This window comes from Thunnus thynnus, chromosome 7 (assembly GCF_963924715.1).
Source record: "Thunnus thynnus chromosome 7, fThuThy2.1, whole genome shotgun sequence".
Taxonomy (NCBI): domain Eukaryota; kingdom Metazoa; phylum Chordata; class Actinopteri; order Scombriformes; family Scombridae; genus Thunnus; species Thunnus thynnus.
This window is the reverse complement of record NC_089523.1, coordinates 4,354,458-4,380,949: the sequence shown is the minus strand read 5'-3', so window position 1 is coordinate 4,380,949 and position 26,492 is coordinate 4,354,458. Positions and strand designations below refer to the sequence as shown.

The following is a 26,492-nucleotide window of genomic DNA, read 5'->3' as shown; positions in this document are numbered from 1 at the left end:
TGTTAACTCATTATGTTTGGACAAAGCAAAATCAAGCTTAAAGGTGCAGTGTGTAGAATTTAGTGGCATCTAGTGGACTTAGCAGAAATGGAATATAATGTTCATATTAATATTATATGCTTGGGAGGGTAGGGGTATTCAGTTGTTGCAATCTGAAACCTCACTGCCAGGTGCCACTAAATTCTACACACTGGTCAGTAGTTAAGTTCATTTAGTTAATAATAATAAAAACAAAGGAGGAGTTCTCAAACAGTGGGGATCAGTGATTGGTCGTTAGGTACGCACATTCACAGCTCATTGATGTCTCTGTCTGGTTGATGATTGGTCAACTGATGTTGCTGCTGCTCTTTCCCACCCACTAAACACAGTCAGTCCAGAGAGCACATTAGTGCACAATCACTGAGAAATCCTGGCAATTCCCTCCAAGAAGAGGAGTTAAGGTTGTTTTGAAAAAAGTTGCCAAAAGTTTCTAAATCTAGCGAAAAATGTATCTGCTCCTTTGTAATCACATACTACAGTGTGAAACATATCAATCTTTATTTGTTTCTATCTCTTTGAAATTCACTTGCTAATGCTTGTCATCTGCAGCAGACAGCCGTAAGCTCTGAGCTCAATCTTCAATAAATGTGCCTCTGTCTTTATGTAGGATCCCAGTTCAAACCGCATTGCCCAGTGGTTGGATAAGTCTGTTGTTGGCGGCATCCTTGATCTTTCCCACCCGATGATTCCTGAGGCAGTGCAAGGAAGCTACATGATCACTGCCACAACAGATAAAGGAGAGCAAATATCCCACAGCTTTGACATCAAGGAATACGGTCTGCTTCAGTTGCATGCTAAAACAATAGTCTCACATTACCAAGAATTTGATAGGATCTCATCTGTTTTCAGTATGATCTGTTCTTGAATTTTCAGCTGTAAGATTTCTGATTTTTGATGTTTCCTTTGCTTTAGTTTTGCCAAAGTACGAGGTAAAGGTCCACCTGCCCAGTGTGATTACCATCCTGGACCAGGAGGCAACAGTAAAGATTTGTGGAAAGTGAGTGTTTATTAAAACTGAACTGAAATTTTAATTGTCTTCACTTTTTGCATAAGGATATATAAACCGTAATGATCCTGCTGCTTTAGTATTATATTTTTCCTTTTTTTTTTTTTTTTCAAAAGAGGATAAAACTATAGAAAACTATTGGCAGCAGTTCACTGTTATCTTAGAAACGGTGGTGCTACATGTGCTGTAAACTTCTATGGTACTAAGAACGTCAAACAAGCCTCTTTTCCATTTTACAGTAACCTGACTGTTAGTGATTTAAACCATCTGCGTTTGCAACATTCAACATTAAGGAAAACCCATCATGCTGTTAAGTATTCCACTCTGAAAGTGGAAGCTAGCAAGCTAGGCTAACTGACGTTAACACTGATTTCCTCTAGATGTATTTTTATTCACATTATTTCATCATTCGTACCACATTATACAAAGGATGGGGGTCTAGCCAGCATTGTCTGTCTCTGTTTAAGGGGTAATTCTACCGGTTCTACACACAGTCTGTAAAATTGGTGAAATTGTAATTCCAGGTGTTGAGAAGTACTACTGCAAATGTAAAAAAGAAGTCGAAGTGCGAAGTCTGATCAGTTTTGTCAAGTGATGTCACTTGAGTCAGCGTCAACTGGGACTGAAGACAGGAAGTTAGGTTACCAGACCTCTGTGCTTCAAGCCTCTCTACTCCTGGCTTGAGACTACATTAGCATAACACACCCAAATCTCCAAATGAACAGTTTGAGTTTGAATTCAGGTTGAGTTGCATTATGGGTATTTATATTGTGCATTTTTTTAAGCTGTCCGACAATGTTGTAGGAGTACAATGCTAAGTGGAGTTCTATTTTTCATGTGTCCAGATGTGGTGATTGTAAGTAACCAGACTGTCAACACTCAGTCTTGACAGTTGGGGACTGTAGCTTCCACCTGCAGTTAACTTTTTGTTAATTACATGTTTGACTAAATAAGTACACAAGTCAAAACAAACACCAATGATGTACAGTGTATACTGATTTCTTAGCAAAAATTAATTTTAATTTCACCTCAATTTTAGGAATTAGCCAGTAAATGTCACCCACATTTTACATAATGGATATTATGTTTTGGTGCTTTTGCAGAAGACATTAATTTGAAATGGTTCATCTCCACCAAACACTTGCCTTCTTTGAATTAATCTGAAAAAAGGATCAATTTCAAATCTCTGTATCGGTGTGCTGTTCCCTGCAGGTACACCTATGGGAAACCAGTTGTTGGCTCGGTCAAGGCTGTGTTTTGTAGAAATGCCATTCGGTATTACTGGTATACATCTGTCCAAAAAAGTGACCTCTGCACAACATATGAAATGACAGTGAGTATTAAAACATTAAAAAAAATCTGACTTGCTGTAAACATAGTCCTCTTTTACTAATGATCTTTTTTTTGTTGTTGTTTGAAATTGACCCATGTTGTTATCTTCTAGACGGATAAAAGTGGTTGCGCTACACAAACCGTGAACATGACAGAGTTTTCCCTCAACAAGAGCATATACGACGACAATTTTGAGGTGGATGCTGAAATGGAGGAGTACGGCACGGGTAGGCTGACTGAGCGCATGAGACTTTACATGCAGTGATCAGTACTAGCCCATGATGAGCCGTAATCTGTATGTGTACGTCCCATCTAGGGGTGATTCTGAAAGGCAGCGGGCGGACCACCTTCAGCAGCCACATCAGAACTGTCACTTTTGAGGATGCACCTGCAGCGTATAAGCCTGGCATCCCATTCGAGGGAAAGGTAATTACTTTATTTTACAGCCTGCTGTCATCATAGCACAGGGATACGTTTTTCTTTATTTTGAATGAAAACAATGTCATCACATAACTTACTGGACAAGAAAATGACAGATTGGCCAAAGGAGCAGTATAGGTTAGAATTTTCTGCAGCATAGAATTAAAAGTTTTCTTGTAATGATACACTCAGTGTCCCTCAACATAGACACATGACAAGTAGCCTGGATAATTTACTGACTTTAGGTTTCTCTTAGGACCATCTGTTTTAAATATTTCTGCTTTGACATTTGAAAGTTATTCTTGACCTTTTGAAAGATGACAAAAAGTTGAAATGTAATTTTCAGTCTCAATTTTAAGCTAACCTGGAAGAGAAGTCCTTAAGGTGCTCACGAAAATGGAAATGTGAAAGTCTTCAAGTCCATGACAAACATACAATTGAAAGCTCCAGAACATTTAATGAATCAACCTCGACTCTTTTATCTTTGTCGCTGAAAGTTCATGTCTTTTCCATCGGTGAGGAATGGCAGATGGCTCTAAATACTATGACACAAATGAACCGCAGCTGTGTTTGCCGTAGAGAAGACGATGATCAGAACTGCAAGCCTTTGTTGAAGGTTTTGTCATTGCAACTGGGAACAGAACTCATAGTTGTCAAGTTCATCTGATTTGACCCAGAAAAAAGTTAATTGATTTAAACAGCTAAATGTTTCATTTGGTTTCTACAAATTGAATATAGTTATTGTTAACAATTATTTCATTACGCCTGGACATTTCTTATAGAGCCGCCACCAGGCCATAATGTCCATAAGGACCCATGAAATATCAATATTTAATGGGAAGGTTGCCATAAAATTTAATGCTCACATTCATGCTCTCTAAAGGATGAACCCTTTCTATATTGGGCACTCCATGAGCTTTCCCCTTGTGCCTGTATTAGATATTAGATATTAGATATCTCTGAATGCATTCAGGCTCCCAAAGGGAATTTATCCATTAGCCTTTAATAACCTGCCTCTAGCACCAGCTTCAGGACAACAACCATTTCCAGCAGGATTAAAAATGTAAACTAAGAGTGGTGAAATCATCAATATGTAGCTGAATAATGAACAGCGTACCTGTAAATGAACTTTTAGTCTTGATACATCTTGAAAGTCTGCTACTCTCTGACTTGTTTGCAGGTCAAAGTGATTGGTCCAGACAACAAACCGGTCACCAACGAGCCCGTGTACCTGTTCATTGGGGACTCACAAAACTTAACTCTCACTACAGACATGAAAGGCATGGCTTCATTTTCTCTTGACACCTCCCTCTGGGAGGACACGGTGCATCTGAAGGTTGGTTTATGCTCCTCTTTTGGTTTCTATTTATTTCAGTAGCATCAATGTAGTTCCCATTAAAAATGTCAATATCTACTTAAAGAAACTTTCATCATATCCATCATGTTGGGGATGGACCACACAAGCCTAATTAAAACTATTTTTGAGAGTTGGTTTAATGTCTGTTAAGAATCGGGTTGTGAAGGTGAATTTGACCTTTGACTGTGGCTGTTGTGCAAACAGGCGAGGTCCAGAAAGAAGGAGGAGAATGAGCCGTATGTGGCCAACACACGTAGACCAGAGTACAGGTCGGCCTACCACCATGTCGCAGCGTTTTACTCCAAGAGCAGTAGTTTCTTAAAGCTTATGCAGGTCAGCGGAAGGATCGCCTGTGACAAAGATGCAACTGTGCGTGCTCAGTACATCATCCAGGGGGAGGAGCTAAAGAAAGGACAGGAAGTCCTCGACTTCTTTTACCTGGTAAGACTCGTGTGTTATGGGTTATACAGGTAAGCTACTGTCAGTATTTGTACACCGAGCAATGGGAACATACCATTGGTTCAGTGCATATCTTGACACTGCCACCATTGACTCACAGGGTGACAGTGACAATTTCCTGCTGAACATTTACATCTTTAAATGTGTAACTGGTAATCTGTGTATTTTGGGTATGGTGTGATGTTTCAAAGGATGCTTTATTTGTAATATGTGCATAAAAATCACAGAAAGACACTTGTATCTATGAGTAGCTGGATCTGTCGTCAGTGACGTTGCTCAGTATTTTTTATCATTTAGTTGAACAGTAATTAAAGGCTTTCTGCAGAAGGGGAATAAACCGGATTGTGTAAAATCTACACTGAGCATATAAAAGGAATAATTTAACTTTTTTTATAAAAAAATATACATTAATAAATTTCTCTGTTATCTATTCTTTGTAGGTGATTTCCAGAGGTGGAATTGTGCAGCATGGTCGTGTCCCAGTGGCTGTTAAAGTGGGAACTGGTACAAACTAATCTTATTTAAACTAAGAAGATTATCTTAAAATATAAGTGTGGTGATTTTCTATAGTAATTCTCTATGAATCATATGAAAAGAACAAAGTCTAAATTAATTGATTTTACTAACAAATATTGTATGTTTATCCAAAGTCTGATATCTTGTGCTTCTGTGCTATTGAGCTCCATTGGTGCCCAGAAATGATTTAAAAACATGTCAGTGAGCCACACTGTTGCACTGGGTAACATGTTCCTTCAATACTATCAACACATATACTGCAGTTTATGTTGTTCCATGTATACCATTAAGCTGCCGTGAAAATTCATCAGGACACCAAATCCACAGCTGAAAGTAGACCCTAACACATACATAATTTCCTCCTGTTTAAGTGATGTTTCCTAAAAATTACAGTGCTCAGCTGCTTTGGGAAATAACTGAGCTTTTGCGAAGTGTTGCAGCGTCTGTCAGCTCATTGTTTTAGTTTTAGGGCCTGCAACTTTACTGTTTTGGTTCACTCTCACTGCTCTCATAGCATTGTTTTCGCTCGCAGCAGGCAGCTGTTCTCAGCAAAAAAGTCTCAATAAATCCACTGTACACTACCTGTCTAGCAGCAAACGACAGACAGACTAAGTTTGCGACTAGCTGGTGAACATAGTGGAGCATTTAGCCGCTAAAGAGCCAGATATTTCCCTCAGAGGTAATGGACATATTTAGCAGAAATAAGAAGGCACACTTCAAATGAATGCTGATGTTGCTGCTAACAAGTCATCCATCACCGTATCAACTTAAAAGGTGATAATATGTCAGTGTTTTGTTTATGGTTTGTTTACACTGCCCCCAAGTGGCCAAAAAAATCAGTTAAAGCAGGTGTAAAGTTTTACATCTTTAGTGGGAACAAATGGAATTGAGACAGTGAGAAAGGCTGGGGAAAGACCAAGTATTGAGACATAGACTAACGTGTCGTTGTTTTTAGCCTTTATTTGGAATTTGTTGACAATAATAACATGGAATATGCCCACTTTTATCCTTTAACTTTTGAGTCAACTGATAGTAGGTTAGCTTCAGGCTAATTTAGCAGATTATTATTCCATGAACACTTAAAAAAAAAAAAAAAAAATCACATTTGACATTAGCAAAGTATGTATGTATGTATGTATGTATGTATATATATTCTTTTTTTCCAAGGTATTTTTAAAGTTTCATACTGTCACATGTCACATTTTCTTGTCTGTGTTTCATGTCTCAGTCAACAAAGGGGAGTTGTCTGTATCACTCCGTCAAGTGACAAACCTGGCACCATTCGCCCAGGTGGTAGTTTACACTGTGATGCCTAGTGGAGAAGCTGTGGCTGACAGTCAGGACTTCCCCATTCAGCTCTGCCTCAATAACAAGGTAGCACATGACCGACTGTAACGTTTCATAAAATTAAGCAACAATAAAAGAATCCATCTGCATCTATTCAGCATATAATGATAATTATAATATAATAACCCTCTACCTTGGTGTCTTCTCTGCAGGTGTCTTTGAAGTTCTCCTCTCTTCAGGAGCTTCCAGCTGAGAAGACCACGCTAAAACTCCAGGCTCACCCAGGCTCCCTGTGCTCTGTCAGAGCCATCGACCAGAGCGTCCTCCTGCTGCAGTCAGAGCAGGAACTCACAGTTGACTATGTAAGAGACAATCCCCAGAGCTAGTTTGACCCACATTAACACCAGGTTCCTTTACCAACACCTGAACATGGTGCTCTTGTAAAAAAGTGTGCCAACTCTCTCAAACAGCATTTAAACCAGGTCAGGTCATAACAATAACATTTTTATTAGAGCTTTATTAGATCTTTTCAGCTGTCTCTGAATGTTCTAGATATTGCAGGTCTTTCAGTGAATCATCATTCATCTACAAATCATCAATTATTTTATGGAAAGATTATGAAACATTTTAAAATTTTATCTATCTTACTGGTGGTGGGCTAGACTGTACCTGCTGCTGATGACTTACCCAGGCTAATGCACGTATGTGTGTATGGTTTTGTGCAGGTGTACAGCCAGCTGCCTTTACAGAAGCTGTCAGGATACTCGTATGAGGTTGAAGACTTTGAGCCATATCCCTGCTTCCGTGTGCCACTGCCAGAGCCTGAACTTGAACCCAAACCAGAAGCTGAGATTTTGGACAACGTAGAGCCAACTGGACGAACAAAGCGCTCAGTTTACTATGGACCGCCCAGTCAGAAGAACGATGTCTACAGCATCTTCAAAGTAGAAATTTAGTCATTTTGATAAAAAAACAGGCTACAGGAGATATTTACACTGAACTTATAATATGTTGTTTGTGTGTGTGTGTGTGTGTGTGTGTGTGTGTGTGTGTGTGTGTGTGTGTGTGTGTGTGTGTGTGTGTACATTGTTGTATACAGACAGGTGACAAATTAAAGGAAAATCTGGTCCAGGTGTGAATGCTTGACCCCTACAGTGAGGGGATCTGGGGGCTCTGTTATGCTGTGGGGGGCAGTTTGCTGGCATGGTTTGGGTCCACTTGTCTCCTTAGAGGGAAGAGTCACTGCAAATCAATACAAAGTTGTTCTGAGTGATCACCTTTATCCTATGATGAAACATCTCTATCCTGATGGGAGTAGTCTCTTCTAGGATGACTACACCCCCATCCATAGAGCACGACGGGTCACTGAATGGTTTGATGAGTATGAAAATAATGTGAATCATATGCTATGGCCTTCAGTCACCAGATCTCAACCTAGCTGAACACCTATAGGAGATTTTGGACCGACATGTTAGACAGCGCTCTCACCACCATCATCAAAACATCAAATGAGGGAATATCTTTTTCTTTTCCTCCAGTAGACTTCAAATACTGTAGAATCAATACCAAGGCGCATTGAAGCTGTCTTGGCGGCATTTGGTGTCCCAACACCTTACTAAGGACACTTCATGTTTTTTCCTTTAATTTGTCACCCTTCTGTTCTTCCATTTTATGTGTCCATCAGAAGTGATCAAATCATATATAGTATATGTAGTTATATCTTATGACTCCACAATCTCTTATTTGGTTTTATCATTTCTCTCTCTCTCTCTCCTTCTAGGAAATTGGAATCAAGATTGTGACTAACTCTGATGTGAAAAAACCTTATAACTGCCATGAAAGGATTATGTATGAGATGCTTTACTATGATGGTATGTTTTCTGATTTGCCACTGGTATTTGACCCTAGAACAAAAGACTGCTATTACACTGTAAACTTGCAGTTGCAGATACAGAAGCTGAGGCTTTAACTGAGTCTTTAAGTGAGGAGGCGGGGGCGGCGCCTCTATCTGTTGAAGAGAAAAGTGGGAAGACCAAGGAGACTGTTAGAACCTTCTTCCCTGAGACCTGGATCTGGGAGCTGGTTTCTGTTGGGTAAGTTTAAATGTGTAATTAAATTTTTTATTAATGTGTTCCTAGATCTGGTAGACTCTGCGATTCCCATGGCCTTCAACATGATGCCACAGAGTTCAGGTGCTGTGCTGAAAGGTAAAGAGGAGGAGAAGAAGGAGACCGTCAGGACATTCTTCCCCGAGACCTGGATCTGGGACCTGGTTACTGTGGGGTAATAATAATATATCATATGAAGAACATCAAAAGAAAATCAACTTTTTAAAATTTTCAGACACTTATGTATATTGTACTATAATCAAATTACCCACTCAATAAAATGTCAGTAAATGGTGAAATATGTCAATCAGTTTACCAGAGCACAAGGTGACGTCTTCAAATCATGTTTTGTCCCACCAATAGTCAAAAACCCATTTTTGATTTTCAGTTTACACTATTAAACACAGAAAAACAGCAATTAGAACACATTTGAAAAGCTGTAACTAATTTCTTCTTGATAAATGACTTCAAGCCCATTAAAACCCGGTTTCATAATCCCAAGTATTTTTCCATATCATTGAATAGTCATAAATAAATAAGCAACTATTAATCTGAAGTTAGAAGAAAAAAGGTATTATTTATTAAAAGTTTAACACTCAAAAACTCCCAGATGAAGCTAATATGGCTCATCAGGACTGTGGGGGTGTGATTTGAACAGAGTTGATTAACAATGGCAAAATAAACTGTGGTTACATACAGGTTCAGATGTTGATAACTGTAACCTTAACCGAAACTGTTCTAACTATGGTAATAGATTTTGTGATCATGTAAGACTCATTTATAATAAGAAGCTAATCTAGAAAATAGGTTTTTAGGGACTTTTAGCTGATTAATCAGTAGTCTTTGTTTCAGTACCAATACATGTGTCATGTTTTCTCCATCTAATGCACCATGTGGCGAGTTGTTTTTAGCCATGCTAATGCTAGTGGCTCAAGAAATAGCAATGTCTGTGTCTGTCGGTGCACCACTTTGGTCCAGACTGAAATGTCTCAACAACAACTGGAAGGATTACCATGACATCTGCTACAGATGTTCATGGTGCCCAGAGGATTAATGATTTTGTTCAGCACCTCACTTTTCAGTGCCACCATGAAGTTCACATTTGTGGTTTTAGCTGAAATGTCTTGACTACTAGATCGCCATGACATTTGTTACAGACATTCATGCCTGGGGGTTTTCTTGATCCCTTCACTTTTCGCCTAGCACCATCATCAGAAAAATTTAAAGTCTTCCTCCACTGAAAAATATGTCTTTCTTCTTGTTCCTATAGTTGGATGTTTGAGCTTCATTGTGCAGAATGATATATGTGCAGTTTGACACTAGAAGGCTGTTTTCATATTCAGCTGCTGAAAGTGGAATTTTTCTCTGAGCTCATTGAAAATCTGATTTTTAAGGGGCCTACAAGCATGATTTGTGACAACTAGTGGTCCAGTATTCAACTTGCACAAACGTGATGTGGAAACTTGAAGCCTCCAGTGCACCTACATTGAGAATGGACTTTTCAGTGAAGATGTATTTCTGCCCAGCAGTTAAACTTCTGAGATTAAATATACTCACAAATTTATAGATTCTGGAGTTTTGTTAATGAGGGAGAAGAAGTAGATGCCATTTTAAAGATTTTAAAGTTGTTACAGGAAAAACCAAATCAGAGACTTGTTCCAAGCAGAGTATTTTTATTTGTCTCAATACATATCTGGAGGGGGAGCTTTAAATGTTCTCAGAAAATGGTAGCATGCTAACACTAACTAAAACAACTAACATAGTTAACATGGTAAACATTATCCTGCTAAACATCAACATGCTAGCCTTGCCATTGTGAGCATTTTAGCATGCTAACATTCCCCATTTCCTTCAAAGCACATCTGTGCCTAAGCTAAGCTCACAGAGCCTCTAGCATGGCTGTTGACTCTTGTTAAAAGTTGTTCGTGGGCAGCTGGGTGGTGTAGGAGTAAAGTTACTGTCCATCATCGAAGAGACAGTTTTTGATCACTGGTAGCAGGAAGCTAGTAATGCCTCCTAGTACACCTGAAACATGAATGAATAACGGGCACATTGCCATGAAATTTGCTGAGCAACCAAGCTCCCCGGAGGATTGAGCTTTCCTCTTGTACCACCCTCAAACCAAAACTTTTAACACACAATATCTCCATAGTGTATTAACAGATTGTCATGAAATCTGCTGAGCATATCAATGTTTCCACCAATTAAGAGGAACTCCATGCTACTTGAACTTTTTAATTTGAATTTTGCGTGTATGTTTGTACAGAGACAGTGGGTCAGTGAATGTAGAGAAGACGGTCCCAGACACCATCACTAAGTGGGCCGCTGGAGCTTTCTGTGTCTCCTCCGCGGGCTTCGGCGTGTCACCCAACACCGGGCTGACTGCCTTCCAGCCGTTCTTTGTCAGTCTCACGTTGCCCTACTCCGTCATTCGGGGGGAGGTGTTTACACTCAAAGCGACTGTCTTCAACTATCTCTCCAAATGCATTATGGTAAATATTCAAGGTCTTAAAGATTGAATTTCTTTAAATGGATTCACAAATATGATGATGAAATCTGCATCCACGTCTGCTTCTCAAAATAAAATTAAACAAAACAAATTTTCACTTATATCTTGTTGCATATGTTTCACATATTTGGTATGTATTTCACTTCCCACATAGAAGGCTCAGTATGTTTTGTCTTTCTTTCTGTCTGCAGGTGAAGGTAACACTGGCTCAGTCAGACCAGTACACCTACAGGAGCTGTGATGGCTGCCAGTACAGTGTGTGTCTGTGTGGAGAGGAGAGCAGGACCTTCTCCTGGATTGTCACTCCGACCGCCCTTGGTATTAATACATAGATGACCAGAAATGAATGCTGGTTCAATTCCATCTGATTTAGAATTTAATTGATAATTTACATTTGATTGCAAATCATATGATGCTTTGGTTTGTGGAAATACATAAATATATGACAACTGTAGTCAGCAGCTACTTTAAAGATTAACATTTTACACACATACAGTAGAGCAACTAAAATGGTGTTTACAAATCAATGTATCGGCATTTATAATATATATAAAATGTCAGAAAATAGTGAAAACTACCTGTTAAAATGTGTCTGAGCTCATGGTGACGTCTTCAAGATGTCTTGTTTTGTCTGATCAACAGTCCAAAATTCACAGATTTTCAGTTTACTATCGTGTATGAAGCAGAAAAGCTTCAAATCCTCAAACTCAAGAAGCTGCAACCATTTCGGGGGGAAAAAAAGGGATATTTGATTATCAAAATATTTGCCACTTAACTTTCTGTCAATCCACTAATTAATGGATTAATCAACTAATTGTTGCAGCTCTAAATTCAATAATATTTTATAACATACTGTAATAGTCTTATTTTTTGATACTACATTTCACTGATAATTCTTTCTCATGTCAGAAAGTCTTTAAATGCAGAATGTTAACTTTTGCATTGTGGTTTTGCTACTTACAGTAAGTAAATGATCTTCCTTCACACATAGTGGGTTCTTAAAATCTATTTTTATACTCTGTATCCTTAAATTTGACCATTTTTAGACCAAGAAAAATATAGAAAATCACAAATCAATAAATACAATAATTATGGGGTAGAAAACTTCCAACTGTTTTTAGGAACTTTACTTTAAAAAAAGTGTCTAATTCTGATATTTCTTCGCAAATTATCATTCATTAGTTTCAACCCAAAAGTATATATCAGTGTCCTTCAGAAACTGAATTAACATCACTCTCTGGCACAGCGTCAGCCAGTCACAGCGCTGCCTCCTCATTACAGAGATTTTTTCCAGTTGACTGTCACTAATAGTATAATGCAATCTTCATATCTCGAATTCATTTTAAATACTGTTGTTGTTTAATCCGTCCAATACAATCTTCCACTCTCAGTGAAGAAGATGAGATGATGAGATAGAACAAGCTAATTAATCCTTATTAAGGGCACTGACAGCTGTTGCGTCTTCACTGCTGGAAGGAAAGAAAAGGGGGCTGTTGTTGTAGCGCTGCCTGGCCTGAAAGCAGAGGATTTCTATCAGCCTCCATCAGCAGGGATGGAGACGAGGCTCTGATGAATGTCAAATTGCGCTTCTCTAACTCCCCCTTAGAGGAATGCTGACAATCACTTGTACTAACAAGTCAGGTAGTATCTCTGACGAAACACTCCGAAACCTCTCCCTCGGGGGGTGATCTGTACTTGTCCTCTGTGAGAAGGATTGTGGGCTGTGAAAGGAAGGGAGGGAGGGGGCGGGAGATAGAGCAGTATGGGGGAGAGCAAGTATAATAAGGCAACAAATGGGGATTAATGAGGGCGAATAAGATGGGAAACAGGGGGAGGAAGGAAAACACAGAGAGGAGGGGGGGAGAGGAGGAACAGGGAGAATAATGAGTTGGATTGAAAAGCAGATGGGAAGCTGTTTTGCCTCCGTACACAAAATGTGACAGCGTGACAGGGGAAGGGAGCGCTAATCAATACACTCCTGCTCTCAGAGTAAGAGTATGTTTGTGTGCACACAGGTGAGGTGAATCTGAAGGTCAGCGCTGAGGCCCTGAAGACTGACCAACTGTGTGGAAACGAAGTGGCCACCGTCCCTGACATGGGCCGTATCGACACAGTGGTCCGCACCCTGCTGGTGCAGGTCAGTAACTGTCAAACACAACACTAAACATTCCAGCAGCTTGTCACGAAGTATGACAGCAGACTGTACTGTCATTTAAAACCTCAGAAAACATATATTTAAATATGGAATATAGTATTACCTTTTAATAAAGTGGTTATATTTGTAATCTGAAAAGATGTCAGAAATGACAAATACCAATTACAACTTACCAGAACCCAAAATAATGTCCTATCCATGTCCAGTCTTAAGTGTGTTAAGATATATGCAGTATTTTACATGATAAAAAACAAATTCATCGCTTACCAAAATTTTTGTGTTAATTTAATCAATTTTAGTTCATAGACATTTCCAAAAAATCATTAAAATGTTACACCAGTTATCTTTAATATGTCACTTGATTGCACTTGAGTAGAATACGGTGGGTTTAAAACCTTTTTTTTTTTTTTTTTTTTTCTATGTCTGTGATGAACATCTTTTGAATTTATGAGACTGCACACATGGGCAGCCAGTCCAAACAGCACAGATTCAGTTTGTGCTGTTTGACACCAGTATAGGCCTTTGTGCCCAGATTTGACAGCATTAAGTGTACAAGATGTTTTTAAAACTGCTTTTAAATTGGGGGTGAATTCTTTTGAACCATGTGACACCCTTCATCTGTCTTCACTGATACATCCGATTATTACAAGTATTAAAAATAAGGCCAGCAGAACATCTGTGTTCTATTACTTAAAGCTGCTGTAGTTAATATGTTTCTATTAACAATGGATCAAATGACTATGTGGAATGTGAAAGGTGTCACTCTTAGTGGAAAACCCTTAGAAAATTATCACCAACTCTGCTGTTTATGCTCAGTTTTACAGATGATTAGCAGACAGTTACGATGAGTTGGTGAACACAGTGAAGCATTTAGCAGCTAAAGAGCCAGATATTTTTTCTCAGGAGTTGGAGACCAAAACAGAGCTAAAAGGAGAATGAATATTGGACTTACATTCATCAACTGGACACAAACTTGACTCCGCATGAATGTTAAAGCTGGAGTACGGGACTTTTGTCTCCCCCTTCTGGCAGTGAGATTAATTACAAAAACAGTCAACACGTTAGCCGCTCGGCAGTATGCATTCATCCAGCCACCGACACCAGGTTTAAAAACTCTGATTTACGTGGCGGTGATCAGCATTGTGTGAACTCGTTTGGTAAAGGCTTGAATGTAACAGGTGTTCATTTATTTGTAAAAGTTCCACACTGCAGGTTGATTGTTGCTTTGTGCCTGCTTGATGTGTAAATAAGCTATGCTTGTCTCTGCTGCCCCCAAGTGGCCAAAGAAACAGTCAGTGCACATTTAATAAGAAGCAAATGCTCACAGTGCACACCTCACAGTATTGTTCAGGTGTAAAATATTGTCAGAACTTTGCATGTAAAGATATCTGATCAGTTTTTTTTTTTACCTTTTGTGATGAGCATCTTTGAAACAGATACAGTTGTCTTATAATGTCCAGATTTTGGATAATTAAGGATATAACAGCTTTTAAATTAAATGGTTGCTCTTTTTGAACAATATGCATCTCACTTTTCCTCTTTCGTCCGAGTTAAAGCACTTAATGTCAGGACTATATATCTATATATATATATATATATATCTATATATCACACATCAGCTTGTTTTTATTGGTAGACTAGCTGGGATGTGTCACCTCCTTTGAAACAATGAGGGTTTGGTTATTCTATGTTTTTCTTATTGTCATCAGATCTCATAAAAAGACCAAAACCAACAATGTGTTAGGTTAGAGAGGTCGGACAGTATTGAGAGATGGACTGTTTGTACCGCTCAGACTCAAGCTTATTTTTTCCTACCGAAGATTAACATCTTTAAAAACGGATGACAAATGTCAAATTTTAAAAAGGAAATTTTTAAAGCAGCTGGTCATTGCAGTTTTTAGCAAATGGTACCAAAAGAAGAAAAGATTTTTTTCAGCTGTGGATCAATCCACTTAGAGTCCAAATAAACTCCTGTATGTGTGTTCATGGTAATGAAGGAACATGTCACCCAGTGGAACAGTGTGTCTCATTGACATGTTTTAAGTAAGCAGGTTTTGTCAGCTGTATGTCTTTCATATAATTCACTGACATCATTCTCTTTGTCTCTCTCCACAAGCCTGAAGGAACACCACAGTCAGTCAGTCACAACGCTCTCCTCTGTCCTGCAGGTGAGTGTTCGCAAACATGTGTATCAACGTCAGTTATCTGAAAGCCTCAAGGTTTATGGCCTTTTTGACCCTCTAATTCATCACAACCTGAAAAGTCTTGTCATGAGACCTGTGTCAGAGCCAGAGGTTAAAGTCCTCACAGATGTTCAGCGTGAGGGGATGATTGATTCTAACTTTCTGCTTGTTATTGTTGAGAAGTTTGTCAGATGAGAGATAAACTAGTCAGTATGAAATGGATGGCTGTAGTAAGTATTCACCACACCAGAGCAAAAGGATGATAAGTGCTGTGTTGTGTGTTACATGAACACAGTGACTCCATGAATTTCACTCATGTATGTAAATGCCATTAACTAGTGACTGAATGTATTATGTTGTACTGAAGAAGCACTGATACTTTGTTACTTAAGCAGAAGTAACGTGCAAGACTTTAATCCAGATGACAAGATAATAAGCAGACAAACATGTTTTGAATGGACAATGCTTGCTTCTTTTTACTTGTGTATCATTAATTTTGCTTTCTGTGTTGCCAGAGGGGCCAGTGGAAAAGAAAATCCCTCTTCTGATGCCTGAGATGTTTGTTGCTGGATCTGCCAGGGCCTCTGTCTCTGTACTGGGTCAGTTACACTATATGTTGACACTAATAAAGACTCAGCATTAGCACTTAACTGCACCCTGCCAAGAATAAAGTCTTGGGATCTTGGGATCTTGGCATCTGTCTCATCTTTGTATTGTTGGCTCTTCAGGTGACCTGATGGGCCGGGCCATGAAGAACCTTGACAGGCTCCTGGCCATGCCATACGGCTGTGGGGAGCAGAACATGGTGCTCTTTGCTCCAAACATTTTCATTCTCAACTACCTGAAAAGCACAGGTCAGCTGACCACGGAGATTCAGGACAAGGCAACACGTTTCCTGGAAAGTGGTAAGTCCTTTATGTGTTCCTGTGCTGTTCGGGATGGTAAAGTATGGTTCTCAATACAACATTATTTTGAGGCCATTCCTCTATATTTTCTTCTCATTTTGTAAATATTTTTAATATTTGTCTGTGTGTGTGTGTGTGTGTGTTTATTGTAGGATATCAGCGAGAGCTCACCTACAAGCATGATGACGGTTCCTACAGCGCCTTTGGGAAGAGTGATGACTCTGGAAACACCTGGTCAGTAAAACTCAGGCTCTGCCTCAGTAACAGGAATGAGTTAGATAATGACATTGTGTAATAACTGTTACATCTTCTTTGAACATATAGAGACTGGTTAGAAGAAAAAAAACAACCCAAGACTGAAGTGAGTCAGTTGATGGCTTATACAGGAACATCTTCAGTCCTGTATTACAATTGTTATAGTAATGATGGAGCACATGTTTGCATGTATAAAAACATGGTATAACATGTTTTTAACATAACAGTATTAACTTGAAGTGCACTTCTTTTAGATGGACATTTTTTAAATTAAACTTATATTATAATTAACACATGAAAATATTTATAATGTATTTTAATTTCATAAACTCCAAATACTAGTAACATTTAGATGTATAAATATTGTGTTAACTGACAGACCAGAAATCAAACCACTGTTTGTTACTTACACCCCTGTTACTAGAACTTACATAGAAACATATAGATGCCAAAATAATAGAAATGTATTTATTTATTTATGATGATATAACGCATGATATATTGCAATTGCATCAGTGGTCATAGAACATTGTAAAGTATTTAGAGCTTTTTTTTTATTAAACTGAATATTTTCAGCTCAAATCTCACACTTCATTTGATGAGAGAATAAAAGTGACACGCAGACACAGTGGGAGGTAGACGCACACACACAGTGTGTCCTCTCTGCTGTTTGGCACCAGCAAGCATCCTAATAATTTACTTTGTGAGGAACCTGCCAGAAAATATTAATATTTGCTTTTAATGGGCTTAAAGCGCAGTCCCTCGGGGGGATTTAACAAACCCTCTGCTGTTCTGAAAGGATGCTGGGCAGTTTGGCAGTTGGTGAGTGTGTGTGTGGGTGTGTGTTTGTGGTTAGTAGAAACTAGGGCTCTCAAGTGTTCAATTACATTAAAATTCCAACGGAAGATTGGATAAAATTGTCCAAATCCCTTGAAATACGACATCACTGCTTTAGTGAACGCAGTTTTGTGGAACTTTGGAAAAAGGACTTTCAGTGTTAAAGGAAAATGAAAGCTGCACTAATTAATAATTTTTGTATTAACAATGTATCAAATGACTGTGTAAAGTGGAAAAAAAATGTCACCAAATTGCAGTTACCCTCAGTCCTACAGAGCTTTTCAGCCTCTTTTATCAGTGTTTGAATTTTCCTGCCCACAAACTCTGCTTTCTACCAGCTGCAACGAGCTGGTGAACATTTAACAAGCTAAAAATCCAGCTACATTTTTCAGGAGTTGGTGCAGACCCAAACAGAGCTAAAAGGAGACTGAATATTGAACTTACATATGCTAGGTGGTCATATCAGTGTCAGTGTTGTGTTTACAGCTGGTTGTTTTGTGGCCAAAATCAATTCATGCAGGTTTAAAGCTGCATCGGTCAATATTTTCATATTAACAATGGAAAAAAATGGCAATGGACATTTTGTTGGTGCTTGACTGCTGAGCACCAGACAGCAGTCAGATAAAGTTAGAGACTAGCTGGTGAAAATGCTGCCAAAGAGCCAGATATTGTTCTCAGGAGTTGGTGGAGACCAAAACGGAGATAAAATGAGAGTGAATATTGGACTTATATTTCCAAATGAATTCTAGTGTAACATTGTCTGCTTGACATGGAAATCAACAATCGTTTCACTGTAACAACATAACTAGTGCAGCTTTAATGATTTATGTCAAATATCAACAAGAGTTTAGCATGGTGGACTCTTCCCTGCATCCATGATGATACTGATTATCAGTATGCATGGTGTGAGTTAGTATGTGTATAACTGGGTTTCTTCAGCATTATTTCTGACATATGAGACTGTTTTGATGTGTTATCTAAAAATATTGGATGTGAATATTTCACTTTCCATCCAAAAGGCTTTGCTGCCTCTCTATCAGCTTCAGCTGTCTTGATGTGCTGGGTTCATGTGCGGCTCAGAGGAATATGATCGTGTTGAGTTGTGTTGTGGATGCAGCTCAGGCCAAGTGCTCCGTGTTAGTGTGAGACAGGAGGCTGTTATGTAATTGTCCTGTGGCCGGGTTCATTTTGGGGTTACCAACACAGGCACACATGGTTAGATTTGTTTTTTAGAAACCGTGTGTGTGTGTATGTGTGTGTGTGTTTTCTGTATGTGACCCTCTAGGCTGACCTCTTTTGTGATGAAGTCCTTTGGCGGGGCCAGACCATACATCTTTGTGAATGCCCAGCACATTAAAGATGCCAGGAGGTGGCTGTCCAAACACCAGCAGCCTGATGGCTGCATCAGATCTGTGGGGAAACTCTTCCACAACGGCATGAAGGTAATGAGATCTGAATTTCCCCCACAAGACACTCAGAATTAACTTAGAGTGAGCAATTAGCATAGAGAAGAGTTTCAGAGAGCAGAGATTGCCCAAGGCGCCCACACACACACACACACACACACACACACACACACACACACACACACACACACACACAGTGTAAAGGCTAGACAAACTGATCAGTCTCTATGCATTCAGTGTCACAAAGGAATAATTCTGCTGCTACATTGTAGTAAAAGGAAAAAAAATAACAAAGACCTGTAATAAGCCAGAGGTTACATACATGTGTTGTGTTTGAATGTTAGTTCAGTGGCACGGACACAAATAAAGTAATAAATATGTGAACGTGTTTTCTGATCATTCCTACTGTGTTCCCGTCTTCCACCAGGGAGGAGTGAGTGACGATGTGTCCCTGACAGCCTACATCACCGCCGCCCTGCTGGAGCTGGACGCCAACACCACGGTGAGTCTGACACGAATTGACCTCTCAACATATCATGATCAAACTAGTGAACATGCTCGCCATACAACCATAAAGCTACTCTTACTTTTTTAAGAATCCTGCAGAGGAATGAGTCGATTCACTGAATCAGTGGTGATCCTGCACACAGTCTCATCAGTGTGTTTGTCTGTGTTGTGACAGGACCCCGTCGTCCAGAGCTGTCTGAGCTGTCTCAAAGCAGCAGTGGAGGGCCAAATGGACAACCTGTACACCACAGCCCTGCTGTCCTACACCTTCACTCTGGCTGGAGACCAGGAGATGAGGAGCAAACTGATCACCTATATGCACCAGCAGTCCAACACACAAGGTACGACAGTCTCAGCAGCATCTGCACTTCTGGCTCTCAATTTTACTGACGTGTAGCAGCATGAGCACAGACATTAATTGGTACTAATTGGGTGCCACTTCGTAGCACCCTTGTGTACAGTATGTGAATTCTGTCATGCTGTATCAGAGTCAACAAGGTGCGGCTTCATGTTATCAGATATCATTCATCAAACTAAATGAATATGAAGGCCTGCAGTGATGTTGTTGGTATAGAGCCTTAATATGAAGCTGCTGTTCTGGATCTCAGTATTTACACACACAATGTTGAATTTTGGGGGCAGTCAGTGAATGACCTGCATACACTTACTAAATATCAAATTAAAAGGATATACATATTTAGAATACAGACAAGACAAAGATGTAAAAGGTAAGGTAAGACTGGAAGAAGATCTAGGGTGGAAAACACAAATGCACTATTTTATCACGCTGTGAACACAAGCTAATATCATTTATCAATGACATCAAAATATAAAAGGATTTTAAAAAACATCCTTCATTCATATTTTTTGTTTTCCCCCCAAAGTCAGAGACATTCAGGGAGAAAATAATTTTTAAAGAGGATTAGCCTCTTATGTAGAGGTAGAATATGTAATGCTAGGTGTTGGCAACAGAAACTCAGTGTAAGAATGAGGAAGATTTATTTCAAATGTTAAATAGAGAGAGGCTTTAAGCATCTGCTTTGAAACCTATAACTAAACTGCTAGTTATACACATCCAGGTCTGGAAAGAACTGATCCATCCATGTAATTTGTCCAACATAGTACAAAACTAATGACACCCTCATTAGCCTCAGCTGTACTTTATATTTAGTGCTAATTAGCAAATGTTAGCATGCTAACACACTAAACTAAACTATATATACCGTAACATGCTTAGCATCAGTGTGTTAGTACTGTTGTTGTGAGCATATTAGATGCTAACATTAGCATTTAGCTCAGAGCACAGTTGTAACTATGTACAGTCTCACAGAGCTGCTAGCATGACTGTAAACTCTTATGGGTGAATTCACAAAGAATGGATTGTAGCCGCTGATAGCACCATGAATTGCACATCACTTGCAACTATCTGTCCCGTCTCAAGGTCCGATTCATTAAAGATATCGCATTAATGATATTACAGCGCAAACGCAACCATAAAGTTTTGCAGCTGAGTGCAGTTTGCCCTTGTCTGATTGCAATTGCAGACTGTGAGCTACAAGTCCTGACCAATGAGGTGCAGAGGCATTCCTCAAAACTTCAGGCGAGGAATTTAAACGAGCTCACCTGGCATGACAATGCCTTCGCCCGACTACAATCACTGCTGCCATGATCACTAGTCTGGGCGTGACACATCTTATAAATGCACTTCAGTTACCACCAATTCTCTGAAGACACTAATAATATCACTCTAGCTGCATGTGGCTATTAGCGCTGATCTGTGAATTGGACTGTTTTTGCAGTGAGGCTCTTTTGCATAGAAACGGGCCAGTTTTGCACCAAATATATGCATATTACCCAATTTAAATGTGTGCAAATAGCAAAGGAACACCGAGAAACTATTTGCTTGGCAGTGCAGTCAGTGGTGCATTTCATCCTTTGCAGTGCTTTGTGTGTTTCTTTTTGTCTCATTTGTGCAGGTTTAGTGGTGCAAAAGCAGCACAATCCTTTTGTGAATTCTCCCACCAGACTTGTTATATTTTATGTCTTGCCTGTGCTTTTATAAAATTGTAATATTTGTATGTGTTTTTTTGTCTGTGTATGTATTTATTTAATTATTTGAGATGACAAAAAACGGCCAGTCTTTGAAAAAAAGAAAAAAAGGTTAGTGTGTTAGTTATGGATAATATGAAGGTTGAACAAGCATAGGAGTTTCCATAATGAAGAAACTTGGCAAGAATGTGAGATTAAAACATTCTCTGTAATAAACTAACCAGCTTGGGAATCTGTAGACTGTAGGCCTACATGTGCCCACGAATTTAACTGCATAAGTGCATAAATTCTAATGAGTGACTCCACTGTCCTGATTGGCAGGGGGCACCCTTCACTGGGACAGAGCAGGGGCCTCTCAGAAAGGCCTGGACTCTCTGGAGGTGGAGATGACCTCCTACATGCTGCTGGCTCTGCTCTCCGGTCCGGCCCTGCCAGAATTTGGTTTGGACTACTCCTCTGGCATCGTCCGCTGGCTCGCTCAGCAGCAGAACCCTTACGGCGGCTTCTCTTCCACTCAGGTAGACAGAGCCGCACACTGCCGTTTTTCACAGAAAGCGTCTAAAACCCTGAAGCGACTCTACTGACACACCTAACCTCCCTGCTCCTCAGGACACCGTGGTGGCCCTCCAGGCGCTGGCTAAGTACGGAGCCGCCACCTACAGCGAGGAGGGCAGCACTACGGTGACGGTGACGTCGTTAGGAGGCCTGAACAAAGAGTTCAAGGTGGATCAGAGCAACAGGCTGCTGTACCAGGAGGAGAAGCTGAGCGACGTCCCTGGAGAGTACACCATCACAGCCCAGGGACAGAGCTGTGTGCTGGCTCAGGTACGCTCAGTCACTGCATGAGGTCAACACAGCACAATACTGACAAGATGTGTGTGGTAAGGTACTCTAGAAAATGACCAATAAGCCAAGAGTCCCATATATCACTTAAAATCAGGTCATTATAAAAATAGAAGATAAAAATAAGCTTAAATGGAATAAAACAGAAGAATAAAGAATGACAGCGGTGTAAGATGTGAATAAAAGGCTCTATTTTAATTTAATAAAAAACAGAAAAGTGACAAAAGTTTGAAAACAGACTGAAGTTTATTGTGTGATATAAGATCAGACATTGATGATCCGTCTCCTCACAGATCTCCATGCATTACAACGTCCCTCCTCCCCCCGACTACTCTGCCTTCAACATTTCAACTAACACCATGGCCAAGTGCAACATCAGCAGGCCGCAGCTCATCCTCTTTGTGCACGTCAGGTACTGTGTGTGTGTGTGTGTGGTACTACACTGGATGATCACGTTACATCGTTGACCTGAAATATTTATAATGAGCCTTTTTGGTTGGCCTTCAAGCCAGTTGAACAGGTTTTATTAATGATGATGATTTTGAGTTTTACTGGAGAAGACAATTCATCTCAGTGGAGGCTTTGCATCAGTGTATATACACGACCATAATACAGAAAATCAAAATATCTGCAACAATTTAGCTGTTTAATTATGAAGAAAAAGACATAAATAATGGCTTCTTATAAAGTAGTCATGAGATGTAGTTAGTAAAAGGCTCAAACTAACAGCCTCTTCTGCCATAAACAGTTTGTGATTGATTTAGTGACATCACAACTAGTTTGGAAGCCAACTGACACAAGTGTGATGTGTAAACTTGAAGCCGTCAGTTCACAAACACTGAGAACGGACTTTACATGGTGGTAGAAAACATCTAGTGTCCAACAGTGAAACTTCTGAAATGAAATATATTTGCATATTAATAGAATAGAAGGAGTAGATGTTAAGAGTTTGTATGTCTTCAATCATGTGGAGGGAGTCTTTAAGATATGTTAAACACTATTAGAACACTGAAAATGTGCAGTTTGACATAAAGTTTCAGTGTAATAACTACAGTTGTAGGATCCAGTGAGAACTAGGAATCTAGCTGCAGGTGTAAAATGTTCTGATATTTAAATGAGTGTCATTTTAAGATATTGAATATCACCATAACTGACTGAAAAAACTAACTAAAAGCTGTAACGCAAGTGCTGCTGTAAGGAAACGACTCTGCTGCTCCATTTCACAGAGCATCATCTCATTCAGCTGCTGTGCATCTTAACTAAAAAAAAAAAAGCAACCTCACAAAGCAGCTGAAGTGAAGCCTCAGTGTGTGTGTGTGTGTGTGTGTGTGTGTGTGTGTGTGTGTGTGTGTGTGTGTTTGTGCAGGTACCAGGGCAGGAGAGAGGAAACTAACATGGTCATCATCAACATCAAACTGCTGTCGGGATACATCCTGGATAAGAGCTCACTGAAGCTGGTGAGTTCTTCATCAGCAGCAACCTCACTGTGCAGCTCATGTGTGATTATTCCGTCATGGACTGCATGTGTGTGTTTTTATATATGAGGTGTACTGATGACAGTCTGTACTCTCACAGCTGAAGAGCGACCGCTCAGTGAAGCGCGTGGACTTGGAGGAGGGATTCATCAACATCTACTTAGACGGGGTAAGAAGCAACACTTAGTGTCTGTATGTGTGTAAGTAGGGTTGGACAGACTGTCATTGGTTGCCTGTGGTATGTGTGTGGTTGCAGCTGAAGAAAGATGAAGAAAAGATATACAGTGTGACAGTAGAGGAGGACGTGCAGGTCAGGAACCTGAAACCAGCTGTGGTCAAAGTGTATGATTACTACCAAACAAGTAAGAGCCTCACAAGATCATCTTCTGTTGTTTTTTTTTCTAAATATCAAGTTTCCTTTACTTTCCATCAGTTTCTATTGTGTTCTAATGTGTTTCTGATCATGTTTGCAGGTGATGAGGCGGTCACTGACTACACCTCCCCCTGTGCAGAGAGTATGTAACAGTTCTTAAACTCTGCAATCTTTTTTTTTGCTTTATCTGTTTTTGCTTTAAACGAGTAGTAATCACCTTATTTTATTTACAGCACATACAGGGTTTCATCACAGCACTACGGGGGATATTTACTAAGGATTTGTGTTCTGTATTTTAGGCGCTAAACAGCCAAATTGCATTTGTCGTCAGTAAGGGCCACACCCAGGTTTAGTGCTGGTTAAATGGAAGAAAAGCAGCACTGTGTTTGAGCTCATGCAATATGTATTATAAGGAGTTCCTTTTCATAAGCACAAAATATGCACCTGATTTATCACTGCAGACTGACCACTGCAGCAGCAAACTGCTTCTGTGAAATGTAACTTCTGGGAGAAACAGGCGTAGAACCTGCAGCTCTGTTTACAGAGAGACAAACAGGGTTTAAGATGTGTCGCAAAGTGACGTTAACGGAGCTCAGCAACACCACACGACAGAAGAGCAACAGTCTGTTATTTTTCAGACAACTTTACTTTTCTGTGTCCCTCAGCTCCCTCCTGCATATTATTCCTGACTTGTAATGCCTCAGCAGTCCAGCCTGATATGACTGAAGCAGACAGTTATAGTTATTAAATTATATTATGTTTACAAGAGTCTAAAAGTTTGACCAAAAATGTCCTGCAGATTGTTCATAACTCTTTCAGTAACTGATCTTTTTGTTTAGCTGACGTCAGGATATTTAACTCATATTTCCTCACATACAGAGTTCCTCATGTGGGATGAAAACAGACCAGAAGTGTCCTCTTTTAAACCAGTACTCCAAGTTCAATATCAGAAAACACTTTTGTTTTTACTCCATTCCTTCCCAGACATGTGCAACACACATCAGAACAGACATCAGCTCTTTCTTAGCTGCACTTTATGCAAATCAGAAGAACAACAGCTGAGCTCATAGTAAATATATGATGCGTCCCTGATGGTAATATGTGACAGGCTTAGTAAATGTTCCCCACTGTGTAGCTCTGAACCAATAACTGTCCTGCATAGAAATATCAACTAAATTATACATTGAAGTAACATCTGTGGTGTAAATGATGCTTTTAAATGATCATACTGTATATGAAGTGGTGATGTTTTAAGGGAAAGAGATTTATATTGTATATCCAATGACTACATTGCACCAGAAAGATATATGAAATATGATTTTAAAATACTTGAGTCTCTACAGTTCAGAAGTCAAATGATTGGTTTATAAAGCTCTACTTCACAGCTTCATTATGATCCAGTCTAGTCTTGAGAACAGACCTGCAGCTTGTGATGTCATTATATTGATCATCATCTAGTCAGTTTTCCAAAACTCACTAGATCCAATTTATCCTGTTTATATAAGGTGTGTGTGTGTGTTTGTGTGTGTGTGTGTGGTTTACAGATAACTAAACAGTGTGTGTCCTCTTCCAGGTGACAGCGTCAACGAGCTGTAAAATCCTCTTTGAAATCCTGCAAAGCCCCGAATGACTGGACTTCTTTCAGGTTCACACTTGGAAGAATCGCTGTGTCAAAGAAAGAAACATCCTGATGTTTATTTTTTTTCTTAGACTGTTTCTTAGATTTGTCTTTTTTTTTTTTTTTTTTTTTTTTTTTTTTACTCCTTTTAAACTCTTTTTTTTAGTTGTTATAATGTGAGTGAATCCCACTTTTTGTGTAATTTTTAGTTTCTTTTTTTTTTTTGCTTTTGATTGTTTTATTGTTGCTGTTACATGGTAGGCTCGTCCTCACCCTCCTAAATGAGTGTCAGTAATGAACCAATAATCAGTCATTATTCACTTTTTACTGCTGCCTCTCTCAACACTGGAACCTTCATTCTTTTAACCCGCTGAGTTCAAGAAACACAGACGATACTCTGTAACAGTTCTGTTTTTAATAGATTTGACAAAATCCATATTATTCATATTCATGAAGGTGACGCATGAGACATACAGGGTACCAATAACACAGTATGGTCTGAGTATTCATTGTGAGTGAGTGTGTGTGTGTGTGTGTGTGTGAAACAGGATCTATTTTCTAGAAAAACAAGTCTCACGAGTGCTAGGTGAATTATTCTGTGTGTGTGTGTGTTGTGTGTGTGTGCAGATGTGTGTGTTCTGCTGTACCAGTAAAAAAAAGAAAAGGTAGATTGATACATCACTACCATACCATTTGAAATGTAACTGACAATAAATTTTCTAAAATGACAAAAATAAGTAAAAACTGTACTTCTTTTCATACAATACTGTTTCATTTCAATAGTATTTTTTCATTCAGGCATCCTCTTTACAGTATATTTAGTTTCCTTTCTTTTTCAACATAGATAACAGTA

General features: G+C 39.3%; 1 protein-coding gene across 2 annotated transcripts in view; it reads left to right on the top strand.

Annotated features, from left to right (window-relative positions):
- Window positions 1–26,128, top strand: part of LOC137185634 (alpha-2-macroglobulin) — a 32,652-nt gene extending 6,524 nt beyond the window's left edge. The window contains exons 6-36 of one of the 2 annotated variants that reach the window (XM_067593904.1): window positions 647–815; window positions 952–1,036; window positions 2,258–2,378; window positions 2,490–2,604; window positions 2,694–2,803; window positions 3,978–4,133; window positions 4,359–4,595; window positions 5,054–5,117; window positions 6,358–6,503; window positions 6,629–6,778; window positions 7,142–7,360; window positions 8,197–8,287; window positions 8,555–8,699; window positions 10,791–11,016; window positions 11,225–11,351; window positions 13,049–13,170; window positions 15,305–15,356; window positions 15,887–15,970; window positions 16,100–16,276; window positions 16,429–16,510; window positions 18,654–18,810; window positions 19,202–19,276; window positions 19,457–19,622; window positions 21,652–21,848; window positions 21,940–22,155; window positions 22,467–22,585; window positions 23,540–23,630; window positions 23,749–23,817; window positions 23,905–24,010; window positions 24,122–24,163; window positions 25,595–26,128. In XM_067593904.1, the coding sequence (XP_067450005.1) occupies window positions 647–815; window positions 952–1,036; window positions 2,258–2,378; window positions 2,490–2,604; window positions 2,694–2,803; window positions 3,978–4,133; window positions 4,359–4,595; window positions 5,054–5,117; window positions 6,358–6,503; window positions 6,629–6,778; window positions 7,142–7,360; window positions 8,197–8,287; window positions 8,555–8,699; window positions 10,791–11,016; window positions 11,225–11,351; window positions 13,049–13,170; window positions 15,305–15,356; window positions 15,887–15,970; window positions 16,100–16,276; window positions 16,429–16,510; window positions 18,654–18,810; window positions 19,202–19,276; window positions 19,457–19,622; window positions 21,652–21,848; window positions 21,940–22,155; window positions 22,467–22,585; window positions 23,540–23,630; window positions 23,749–23,817; window positions 23,905–24,010; window positions 24,122–24,163; window positions 25,595–25,617 (3,939 nt within the window). In that variant the 3' untranslated portion in view covers window positions 25,618–26,128. Of the gene's footprint in view, window positions 1–646; window positions 816–951; window positions 1,037–2,257; window positions 2,379–2,489; window positions 2,605–2,693; window positions 2,804–3,977; window positions 4,134–4,358; window positions 4,596–5,053; window positions 5,118–6,357; window positions 6,504–6,628; window positions 6,779–7,141; window positions 7,361–8,196; window positions 8,288–8,358; window positions 8,510–8,554; window positions 8,700–10,790; window positions 11,017–11,224; window positions 11,352–13,048; window positions 13,171–15,304; window positions 15,357–15,886; window positions 15,971–16,099; window positions 16,277–16,428; window positions 16,511–18,653; window positions 18,811–19,201; window positions 19,277–19,456; window positions 19,623–21,651; window positions 21,849–21,939; window positions 22,156–22,466; window positions 22,586–23,539; window positions 23,631–23,748; window positions 23,818–23,904; window positions 24,011–24,121; window positions 24,164–25,594 lie in introns of both variants that reach the window. The other variant, XM_067593903.1, reaches the window with a different exon arrangement.
- Window positions 26,129–26,492: the final 364 nt, after the last annotated feature.